The sequence below is a fragment of the Lissotriton vulgaris genome, chromosome 2_1 (genome assembly GCF_964263255.1).
Source record: "Lissotriton vulgaris chromosome 2_1, aLisVul1.2, whole genome shotgun sequence".
Lineage (NCBI taxonomy): Eukaryota > Metazoa > Chordata > Amphibia > Caudata > Salamandridae > Lissotriton > Lissotriton vulgaris.
In genome coordinates, this window is record NC_141687.1 from 380,437,261 (window position 1) to 380,449,879 (window position 12,619).

The 12,619-nt window shown below is 46.1% G+C and overlaps 1 protein-coding gene across 1 annotated transcript in view; it reads right to left on the reverse strand.

Moving 5' to 3' along the window:
- Positions 1 to 12,619, reverse strand: part of WDR81 (WD repeat domain 81) — a 141,337-nt gene that overhangs the window by 17,448 nt on the left and 111,270 nt on the right. Inside the window, exon 9 of the mRNA XM_086955203.1 lies at positions 11,074 to 11,219. Coding sequence (XP_086811329.1) covers positions 11,074 to 11,219 — 146 coding nt within the window. The remainder of the gene's footprint in view (positions 1 to 11,073; positions 11,220 to 12,619) is intronic.

Genomic DNA, 12,619 nt, shown 5'->3' on the forward strand with positions numbered 1-12,619 from the left:
AGTAATGATGCACTAGTGTTGATCAGTAATCATGCCTGGTACTAAGTCGTAATTGTTACTGTCTTTTAGTAATTTAGTCATTTAGTAATTTAGTTAGAATTGTCGTATTTATTTTGGTAGGCGGTAAGGTCATGATCGGTGAGCAGTAATTGGAAGATCCCTAGGGGTGGGCGTCACCCATTACGGATGGGAGCGCTCGAGGGAGGTGGCCATTGGCCCCTCAACGGGGGGCGGTCCCGTCTAAGGATGGGCCGCCGAAAGGTAAGGAAAGGCGGTCAAGGCCCCTTCCTGGGTAGGAGGGGCTACAGCCCCCTGCTTGGGAATTTCCTGGGGCCAGGTCATCTGCGACGGCAGATGTGGTAAGTTGTGTGGGGTTTGGGAGGGGGTCTACGCTACCTTCTAGATACCTCACACGAGTCCTCGGACGACCTTTAAATGGCGTCGAGTTTATTGGGGCCCCCGTCAAGTCAAGGGAAATTAGTAAATGCACTTGAGGTATGCCTCTGTGCGGTCGCCCCTCACAAGTGAGGGGGGTATGTCTGGTTTAGGGATCTTGACACCGGTTATGACCTTGCCGTTGGCCCTTAAACGTTAGGATGTACAATTTCAATTTAAAGTTTGTAGGATGTTAGATCGGCTAGGAGAACCTTTGTATTAGAGAATATGTTAAGGTTAGCCAAACATCGCAAATGTGGAAATGAAATTGTACATTAATATGAAACTGTTATTTTAACGTTTTAATTTTGTTTCATATTTTAATAAATACGGCCGGGAGGGTCACTCCCTCCCGTCTTCCAAAAAGTCCAGAACGTTTCCAGTTTCCCATCATTGGGGATTGTGTTGAGAGGGGGTGGCGGGTATCTCGGCCATAGTAGAGTTACAATTGCCTCTCACACGGTATGAGGTAGTTCGCCCGACTCCAGCACCTCCGCATAGACCTCCAAAAGTTTTGGGACCAATAGTGTCTTAGACGTTTTATAGAACATGCCAGTAAGGCCATCTGTGCCGGGGGCACAGGAGTAATCCAGTCCGTCAATGGCCGCCACAATTTCATCCGTGCCAATGGGCGAAGACAAAAAGTGCTGTTGGCGTTTTTCAAGTCTCACCATCGCCATCTCGGTTAAATAATCAGGGAGGGCTGTGCAGGTCGGCGGGGAGTGGTATACAGTCGAGTGTAGTAGGACAGAAAGGTAAAGAGAATAACAGCGTCACGTGACACAGGCACAGTCCACGGTCTGGAGTTGAGTAATGTACGTGGTGTGCTGTCTATGGGTGAACAGGCAGGCTAACGTGAGTCCCGGTCTCTCCCCTTCCCCATATACTCGAGCGCTTGCATATTTCCTCGTAATGGAAGATCCTGGAAATCACCCAAGAGCCTCGCACGCTGATGCAGTGGAGGGGGTTGTGGGTCGCCCTAGCCAGCGTCTGGGCATCCAGATCCCGCAGCGCCCGCGCAGTGGCGTCGAGGTCCCAGAGAATTGTGAGCAAAACTCTGGCCTGTTTAGCTATGCAAACACCCTTGATGTAGACTTTCAAGGCCTCCCATAGGGAGGTGTAACGTTGTACAGGACCCGTGTTAGTATGGAAATATTCTACAACCGCATCCTGCACTTCGCTCTTAAAAACGATGTCCAATAAAGCATCAGTAGGGAAGCGCCAGGCTCTAAAGGGATGCGCAATTGTGGGCAAAGTCACTGATAGCAGTACTGGCGAATTATCCAACAGGGTTCGAGGCAAGTAATCAACCTCCTGCAACGTGATCAAGCGGTCCGGGGTTTGTACCATCCATCTATATGGGACTAGGTGCTATGTAGTGCCAAATAAAAAGAGAATCCCTGGTCTACACGTTGCAAATGTCGCCATGCATCAGCCAGTAAGTGTGTATGTAGTAAAGCCTCAAGTACTACCGTAGAGTACTGTTTTGTAATGTGGCCTGTACCTGTAGTGCCAAGACTTGGCTGCAGCGGGAGGTTGAAATCCCCCCCCAAATTTGATAGAGTTGATCGGGATTGCAGAAATATGTGTGGCGATACTAGCAAAGAAGCCAAGCGCGTCTACATTGAGGGCATAAACATTAATGTGAAGTATTCGTTTAGTGACCAAATCTCCGCCTACCAACAAATATCGTGCCCCAGGATCTACAATTACTGATTAGCAGTGGTTTAAATGGGTACTCACTGTCACACATAGTCATGTGAGCATGCACCGCAGTTCTACACTGCGGTGCATGCGCACTTATTGGTGATTTCACATGGAGGGCAGTGACGCCTTGGCAACGTGAGACCTCACCCGCCAGGAAGCTGTGTGGCGCGGAAAAAGGGAAGCTCTTTAAAAAGCACAATTTGCTCTGGCTTTTCCTTTCTTATTTGCCAGCACAGCAGGAAGGGAAACAGCCACAAAATTCGACGAGGAGCAAGAACCAGGTTTCTAACCAGTGCCAGTCCAATTGTGGACCCAGTGACAAGGAATCTTCTGCCAGTCTGTAGGTGAGTGCCCTGTGCGCAGCCCCAATCTCCTTGTGCCTAAAAACATTAATGTGTCTGTGTGCACTAAGCGGCTGCAGCACTTCACCATGGTTTCCTACCTTCCAGGCTTCCACTGGGGGATATTGAGGTTATTTGAGCCACCACGGGTAAGGAAAGCGAGGGCATCCATCCTATGCGAAAAAGACGGAGAGGATAGCACAGCAGCTGGCGGGTGAGAAAAGGGACAACTGAGTAGAGCGTTCAGAAGTAAAGGGGTATAAGCACAGTCAGCTGATTAAATCGAGGGCTTATCTGAAGAAGAAGAAAGGGGCAAGCAAACGACAGAGAATACACTTCGGGCGCGGGCGGGACAGTTGGTTTAAAATAAAGTATGTGATGGATGAGATGAGGATCATCTGATGAGAGTCGGGGGGTGGGTAGGTGTCCCAAGAAAGAGCCAAGGCTTTCGAGAATGACACAGGTCGGAGGAAGGGCCTGTTGAATGAAGACAGAGCGACAGCTGCAGTGGCAGAGACTGGTATTTTAAGTGGGGGAGGGGTATCCCAGAAAAGCAAGGGAAGGAATTTGAATAGATGAAAGAGGGGACATTTAAAATGAAAGGTGGCGTGACCACCTGAAAAAAGAGAAAATGTAGAGTACACCTTAATACATGCAAGGGGATCAAAAATAAATTGCAGAGGGAAGCAAATTGTCATCATTCGCAGCTGAAAAAAAATCCTTGAGCCCTTCAAATGTTTTTCATTAGACCCACCCTTAGTCCCGCCTCTAGCTCCATCTTGGTTGACCGAGTTAGGGCCATAATGGGTCTCTTGCAGCAAAGCAATGTGTATTTTGAGTCTTGCCAAATAGGTCAATAACTGTCGGCCCTTGCTGGGGTTCGACAGACCCCTCACATTCCATGTTATACATTTAAGCTCCAATCTCTCTAGCCCTGTCCAGCACCCCTCACAGTAAATATAAGAGTATGTGGACTGACGCTTTACTGCAATTAAATATAAACAGCTCGCTAGTGAAGGTAATAGTGACCTGTAACATACAAACACATTTAAACTCACACAACCTGAGACCACCACCCCCCTCTCACATCGGATTACCACTGAACCTGGATCCGGTGAATTCCAACGCATCCCTAAAATAAAAAAAGAGAAAATTACAAAGAATAGGAGATCTCCTGGGGGCAGCAACACCCCGAGTAGGCCACTTAACATGATAACTATAGTTCGTAAATTTGCATGTAACTGCGTTCATAGAGGACTAGAGCAGTAGCTATATCAACCATAGGAAAGAGAAAGCGGATTCTTGCAACTTCGTCCTTGAAATATTAGTGGATCTGTAACAAGTAAGTCCACTATGTGCGCCCAAGATGCTTCCTTTCGACAGTCAGACAATTGTGAGCAACCAAGGATCATTTCCCTGGGGAAGGGCCTTTATTCGATTTATGACGTTTCCAAAATCGTCCAAAAGTTGGCCACTGGTGGCCCTGAAAGGTTGGACTAGGAAGGTTTGGAGGCTGCTACGGGGGTCATTGTGGACCAGCCCGCCCGCTGGCCCCCAGACCCACGACACTGGCTCCCACGTCCCCAGCCAGGCAGAGGCTGGGTAGCTTGCACTGCCCTGTAGCTCTGGGTGGAACGTGGTGGGGCACTCCTTCCGTAGCCACAAAAGGTACGAAAGGCAGACTGCATGGGGGGAGAAGTTGCTGCGAGGCCCAAGGATCTGGCTGTAGCCCTAGAGTACTTGGAACGCTTGAGTGCGTTGTACCCCATGTCACTAAACAGGTGACGGCCATCAAAGTACATGTCCAAAAGGGTAGATTGGACATCCTCACAGAAGCCAGACGTTCTCAGCTAGACGTAGTGCCTCAGGTCTACCGACGTGGAAACAGTTCTACCCAGCGAGTCGGCGTTATCCAGCCCACACCGGATGGTGAACTTTGCTGCATCTCGACCCTCAGCCATTGTGCAGGTGAGCAAGGTCCAGGCCTCCTCCGGGCACTGTGGCAGCACTTGTGCAACCGTTTCCTACACCGTGTGTGTGTGTGTAACGGCTCTAGAGCCATGCAGTGTTCACCGACCGCAGTCCTATCTGGCGAAAGAAAACATCTTCCTTCCAAGATGGTCCAGCTTTTTGGATTCCCTATCTAGGGGAGGAGTAGGGAATGCACCTATTGAGGAGGAGGCTTGGATCACCAAGCTCTCAGGGGTAGGGTTTTGGGAGAGGAAAACTGGGTCGCCCGGGCTGGGTGGTGGCATCGGGCAATCATCCTGTCCACAGGGGGCCTTGTGATGGGCTTGGACCAAGTGCCCAGATGAATGTCAGTGAGGGCCTCATTAAAAAGGCAGCAGGAGCTGCTGCTGGCTGCTGCTGGCTGAAGCACCTCAGTCAGGAGGTTAGTCCTGACAGCAACCGTAGGAAGCTCGAGGCAGAAGGCCTCAGCCGCCCTAAGCAATACCACAGCGTAGGAAGCTCCCTCCTCCGTAGCTGCTGGCATCGAAGGCCCAGAGCCCCCAGCCACGTCCGTTGGACCCGAAGGCGCACCTGCAGAGTCCGGCTGCCCAAAGATGCTGCGCATCGCTTCGTAAAATTTATGAAGCTGGGCAGGGGACGCTCCGGGAAAGGGAAGGAAGCACAGAGCCGTCCCAGCGGGCTTTGAGGAAGGGGCCGGAGAGCGGCAACACTCCGGGTCTCGCGTCGCGTTGGACGACAGACGTGGTGATGGGGAAGAGAAAAGATACTTCTACTTATTGTGCTTTGATTTACCCGAGGAGTGTGAAAACTTCGATTACGAGTGGTGATGGCTCTGCGACCTTCCCCTCAACCGGGACATCGAGCGCGCGGAATAGACTGCTGGGGCCTCCAAAAGCTTTCAGGACTGCTCCCACAATGATTACGGGTTTGGGGCCCGGCAGTCTGAGCACAACTTCGGGTTGAAATCACGCTCCCTGCACTAAAGACACATGAGGTGCGTATCGGTGACCAACAACAACTTGTGACAGGAGTCACAAGGCTTGAAACTGGGCCAACGGCTGGACATCCCTCATGCACCAGGAGTCGTCAGACTAAAAAGAAGTCGACAAAAAGTCAGAAAAAGGTTAGTCAAAAAGCGACTAAAGGGCAAGCTCTCTCCGGATCTGCGCTGGCTGGTGCTGAAAAAGAAAGGAGCGCATGGGTACTGCTAAGAAAATCCAGACCGACGCCTGGGGGTAATTCTGAGGCACAGGATCTATAACTAATAGTTTCAGATAGGGCTATTTTGGGGATCATGGTAGTGGTATTGGGTATGGGATGAATGGGAGAGTTGAGGTAGAGGACATATTGAGAAAGGTATAGGTTGAGATATAGGGTAGTGCATTGGAAAGAATGAGGTTTGAGATGAGTCTGAGTTGAGATAGAGGATATATTGAGAGCAGTATAGGGTGAGAAATAAGGTAGTGCATTAGAGAGAGAGTAGTGGAATGAGGTTTGAGATGAGTCAGTGTAGGTAGAGGATATACAAGAGATTTATTGTAGTGCATTGGATATGCTGAATTGAAAGCAAAGTAATAAATATAAAGATACATAAGTACATGGAAGGTATATATGCATAAGGAAGGTAATATATGGAGATTAAAGTTGCATTTAACGATAATAATAATGATGATGATTTTCCTCCCTGCTTGTAAGGATGTGATCTATGTCACACAGGTGATTTGTGGCAAGCTTACTGCTGCTAAGAAAGTTGTGATATTTGGAAAGAGTTTTAGAACTTAAAAAAGAAAATGGAAGGGCATACTCATTTCACAATACACACATACCTTGTATGGGATAAACATATTTTCAACTCTTCCAGAAATTAAATTAAAGCCATCTCATCTGTGACAGAAAATAAGTAACAAAAAATCTGTTTATGTTTGTTACCACCTTGTTTTCATGTTTATCGCTCAGTTTGAAACACAAAAGGAATTGCTATAAAAATAAGCAAATTCTTTAAGAAAAAGGAAATTTCAACTAGCACAAGCAATACTTATTTTATTGAACACCAGAAAAGCCATATAGTGTTTCCAAATTTATAAACTTTAGGTAAAAAGCAAAGCACATTATTATGTGCCTGCAGCAAAAGGAACCACTCACTCCCTTCTAAGTATTTATTATATAAATATATTTTTTAAACTGGTTTCTCCCTTCTTCGATGTACTAGTTAAGAAAATACTAGTATGTAACTAGTTAATCTTTACCAATGTATGCCGATGTCAGACTAAACATGACTACTGATTACTCCCACCCCCTCCCACCCCCCCCACATTATCCTTTATAGAACTTTTGGGGTGAGGGGAAGGGGTGTAAAAATAATTTACAGTAGCCGTCTTTGTTTTTTACGGAAACCACTCCTCCTAAGGCACTCAGCAGGCAACTAAAATGTTACGTGACGTGGAAAGGTGGTGAGAGGAAGGAGTCTTAACTCCTTCGATGCTGCTGACGGAACCGTTCCGTCACGCCCCTTGGGTGGGCTGTGCTGGTGACGGAACGGTTCCGTCACGGCCCGGCCGCCGCGCCTGCGCGGCACTGATTTCGCGCTTAATTAAGCGGGCGGGGCCATGACGGAACCGTTCCGTCACAAGCACAGCTCACCCGCGAGCCGTGACGGAACGGTTCTGTCACCAGCGCGGGTGAGCTGCACGCCCGCCCGCGACCGTTAGCGCTGCGGCGGAATAGCCGCCGCAGCAAAGGAGTTAATGTGATTGGACTCCAGCCAGGCACACTCAGCATGACTAGGAGAATAGAATTCCTGTCTTGCCCTTGGCAGCCTGGCCAAAGTAGCAAGGCGCCCTCGGATATAGTAGTGCATGTTGCACGTTTACATCAGTTGATCAAATTACCTCACAGGTAACATATAAACAAACTGAAAGGTCTTAAAAAAAATAGGTAAAAGATTTTTTTTAAACATTCCATGGGATAACTCAGTGGTAAACAGGTCGAAAATGCTAGAAGTCACTAGAGAAATAATCTGCTCCAAAAGTTATCAAGTCACTACTGTTATCAGTGCAAATTAAGTTAGTAGATCAGACCCGTAGAAGCGGTGCTGAATCCCGTAGAAGAGGTGCTGAATCCCAGAGGGCTGTTTTGAACAAACGTGAGCTGTCACACTGCGAGTCAAACCAGACAGTGTTTTGGTTGAGGTACTACTCAAAAGTGATGCTTGCGGCTCAATGCAGGTACAACAATTATGGCACAAATCATTGGCCAACTTAATGCAAAATGTCTTGGTTATATGAAGGAGTAAGATGTGCACACACCCAATGCAGGCTGTAGATCTTTCAGGTCTACATCCTCTGTACCAAGTGCTCTAGCCTTACTGAGAAGCAGGGCCCACTAGTCTCAGGCTCTTCTCAGCCCATGTCACTCAGAATTCTCGATGCATGTTCAACCCAGCAGATAAGCTACCTACAGGCAGGCTCGATTCGACTCAACACTCAGGCTTCTTTGAACAAGTTGCTTCTGAAGCAGGCCATATTCGCGAGAGGGGATCCAAATGTCTCTTGGAAAAGCTTCCATTTTCCAATAAAAGCATAATTGTGCCTTGCTATGGGCATGACGGTCTCAGTCATAGAAATGTAAGGGTAGCATTTTTGGGCAATTAACACAAAGCAAGGTAGAAGAACATATTGCTTCTGTTTACTTCCTTACACAAGACTCCTCCCAACCTTACTGCCACACTGTGCACCATCTTGTGGCTTTGATTCTATATGTGCTGTGCAGTGGGCACAGACAGGGTCTAAATGGAAACTTCATATCTAATAGGGAGATCTCTCCGATAAACTACAGTTTTCAGGTCAGCGCCTATCTTGCAAGTCTGGCTTCCTATCTTGTACAATTCTCCATGGGAACGCTATAGTCTTGGAACATTCTTTGCCAAAGTACCATCTTGTTTCTATCTGGTCTGTTGTCCTGGCCCATCTCCTACAGTCCCAAAACACCTTATGAACCTCTCAGCTTCTTAGTTCCATCTTCCTAGACTCATACTCATCTAGAAAGGAGCCCCATTGCTCTTTCTTTCCTCTTAACACTTCTCTATCTGCTCCCATCAGCTCAGTCCTCTGTAAGTCAAGCATCTATTATACATTTTTTAGGGCTCGTGCCATGCGTAGCAGAGCTCGTGCAGGCAGGAGCCCTTTTGTCCGGGGTTTGAAAACGGACCCTGGAATCGCATACGCTTGTGTGTGAGCTTTTCCTGTTGGGTTCCGCTATTGGGCTTTGCGTATGTGTTTTTTGTAACAGAGCACACAATAGGCCAAATGCGGGCGCATTGCTCTGCCCATGTACTATTGGTGTTTGTTACGCGCACCAAAGCCCATAGGTTTTCAATTATCGTGCCCAGACACAGGCACGATAAGTGAAAACATATGCCTCGCAGTGGCGCGCGCACCACTCGCGGGCCTGTTTGAACTGCAATGGATTTATCGCACAGCTTCAAACTCCTCTAGTTTGAGATGCCTCTGTGGGGACTGCAGCCCATGAAATAGGTCAGTCCTTCCAGTCATGCCATGCCATGCCATGCCAGGGGTCCACATGGAATGCGCATTTGAAATCTGACAGGTGAGTTTTTACCTGTGTGCCCCCAGCAGCTCGTCTGAATACAGGTTCCTTAATGCGGTTTGAACCCTATCGAGGGAGAACATTGTGAGTGTGTGGGTTCTGAAATATAAATCCTTTTGCACTATGGTTTCAGCATTGAAAGGAGGCGTCCTCACATCATTTTTAGACATGAGGTCATAAAGACCATTTTTGATGATAAGCTGTCATTTTGTATCATTTTCTGGATATTTTACATACTTTCCTCTCAGCACATTTGCCCAGAGTTATTTGCAGTTGAAATTTTAGACGTCTGTCATCTGCCAGATTCTCTTTCCCACATGACATCCTAAAATTAGGTTTGCTACCCTCGCTTCCTGCATGTGGAACTCTCTCCCTGTGGAGACCCGGAATTGTCAAGACCTCCTCTCCTTCCGGAAAGCCTTGAAGACCTGGCTCTTCAGACAAGCATTTCCATAAACACATCCCCCTCTATGTTCATGTTACTGCTGATTACAGCGCCAAGCAACCACTCGGTGATAGCGCGCTTTAGAAATATTTTAATAACATAACATAACAAAACAAAATGGCAGATCAAATGTTCACGGATTCTCAAATGTTCACGGAACACGCCTCTCATGCTTGTTTTAATAGAAAGGGTTTCTGCACTGTTTACCCATGTTGTAGTTGACTAAGTAGTGGTAGCATTAATCTATAGTCAAGATGTACCTGCACCTCTTGTGAGGAGTTGCCATCCAACTCCCCTCATGTTTAAGTTTTGTGTAGTCTCTTACCTGGATTCATTTGGGCACTGTTGTGTTGGGGATATGTGCGTTTACAAGGTGAGGATGGGTTGGTGCGTCCTTGTGTTTTATGTAAACCAGGCTTGTATATGTTCTGGTGGGCAGCCCTGCTCCCTCATGCCCTTCCTTTGTCCTTGCAGTAGTTTGGTGGGTTGAGGAAGAACCAGCCCTTATCTGTGGTTCGCTAATGCGTTCCTCCTGCTGTTTAATGGTCTGGGTGTGGGAGCCAAACCCTAATAATCACCTGAACCCGAATATTTTTAACACCCCAACTATTACCTAATTAACTTTGCTCCAGAATCTCCAATAGATCATGCAGTTAGAGACTACACTTCTCATGAAAAATATACATTTCAGCAGTAAAACAGAATAAACAAGAAAGTGCTAATAACCGAGTTCTAGGTCAAAATTTAAACAGATGTATTACTAACTTATTAGTAAAGGCATTATTGAATAAAATGCATGGACTAACATGAAGGGGCATTACAGAAAAATAGTCATAAAACTTAACCCCAATTAAACAAGTTTAAGCAAAATCGTATGTCAAACTCATTAAGAGTGCTGACAGCATCACCATAGGAAAATCCAAGTCGAATGGATATAAAAATCTCCTCAGCACCACAAGAGACACCTATAACAACTGCCAGCTCATAACACGTAGGAGGAGCCAACGCCCTTCTCCTGATAATTCTTACATAATTGTCTGGCCACAGCTAAGCTGTCAAGCCAGACCATTACAAGCCTTTGCAATGCAATAGGTCTCGCATTGATAAAGTTTGAGCTATTGGTGTTGCATTATTTAGCAATGCCAATAGCTCAAACCTTAAATAATGCGAGAACTATTGCATTGCAAATGCTTGTTTTATTAAGATACGGACCCCAAATAAATGGTTATGGCTCAAATCATCACAGTGCTTAAAAGTGTTTGATAGTGCTGAGCGGACACGTCTATATAATTTACAAATATGATACTTAATGAGCATCCAACTCAGGAGTAGGGTATTCCACACCCTGGCAGGGAAGTCAAACAGGTCACCTGCTAAGAGTAAGGCAGTGAACAGTAGGTGTGGCGAGAAGGCACTGGCCTGGGGAATAAAAGGCAACATTTTAATTGGACTGCAGAGCTGCTAGTCTGTCCTTACTATAGCACATGACCTGTGGTACATTAATAATCATCACAGTGACAGTAAGGTAAGACAAATTAAACTAGAGATGACAGAGTGAGGCGTCCCTACCTGAAGCCCTGGCTTTCTGTGGTCTATAAAACGAATGACCGAGTCTGTTCCTGCCACGGCCATGCTACAGTGCGGAGGTGGCATGGTGGCCACAGCTGTGATTGGGTGACGACTGTCCACTGCTTCATCTGTGCGCAGAGTTTTACCTTTCAGAAAGAAAAGAGAAACAGAGCTGACAACAGACAACGTGATAGAGGGTGAAAAGGAAACCTGGTGGGAGTGACCATGGTGGACTAGTAAACCACATAGACAGAAGTTACCAGTGCCTAGCATGGGACAATGAAGAAAGAGGAAACTCGATTAGGATCAATGACCACAAGAAAGAGACGAATCAGTGAAGCCAAAGAAAGGGAGAGGGCTGACCGGGATGTGGAATTCCTATAGCCCAGCGCCCAGGACATATTGTTTGGGGTGAAGGCCAACAAGTTTTCATGTGTATTTTGTACTTGGGACAAGTAGGCCCAACCCCCTTCAGCACACACCTTTTGGCTGCCAGGTTGCAGTACCACAGTTAAGGTAATATTTTTGCCCCATATGTTAATGCTGTTCAAACTTGTATATTTTTTTAAACTTGTCTTTATTGATATCATTGCACAGGAATCACATTGCATACCCATCATGTACCCATCTTATACATATTACAGTGTGTCATGGACAGACCATTATGAACAAAATATTGCTTACAGGTACATGATTCTGTCCTCATGGCGCATTCTCAAACTTGTATTTATGGTTCACTAATTGAAAGTCTTTATTATTAGGGTGAACGCTTTAAGTAAATGTAAGCTCCAACTGCACTACTGACAATGGTTCCAGTATAAAACTATGTACACACGTTTTTAAAGTTTAGCAAGATTAGGCCATGAATAATGCTCCCAGAATGCTCTCTGATTTGATGCAATATTTGCAGAAGCTTGAAAGCAAGATTGATGATTTTTTGCTTTAAAGAAAAGTTCATAAAAAATTAAATTTCAGGTGCCATTTCTTTGCTCCATCATTTAGCAACATGTGTTGATGCATGCTAGTATTTTCCAAAAATATTCTTAATGGAAAATCAGTGTAACCAGTTTCAACAGGATTAGGAGAACCTAAAACATACAAGCATTGGCAAAGCCAGTAGGTCTGAAATTGGTGGTCAGCTTTTTAGTTTTGTTAATTTGGGACTTGTTTTGTCATTGTTTTTGTAAAACCTTATTGGTGTGGGAGCTGCCGGGCCCTCACCATTATAACAAACATTGGCAGAAGCAAAAAAAAAAATGTGGGAGGTCACAAAAAGCATACACTGCCACAGTAGTTCCTGGCACTAAACAAAACTACTTTGTTTGCAGATATGCTCCATGTGAAAGAGCAGAATGTTGTCACTCACAGTGAAGCCAGCCAATACACAGAGAGGGAGAGAAAGAATTTTAATAAACACAAAAGGTCACTGTCAACGCCAAATTAGAGGCCCAATTATTAAAGAAAGTCTCAAAAGTGGACCCATTGTATATGTCCTTGCATTAAGTGCAGCTACACAGCTTTCGTGAATTCCCAAGAATTTACAGAA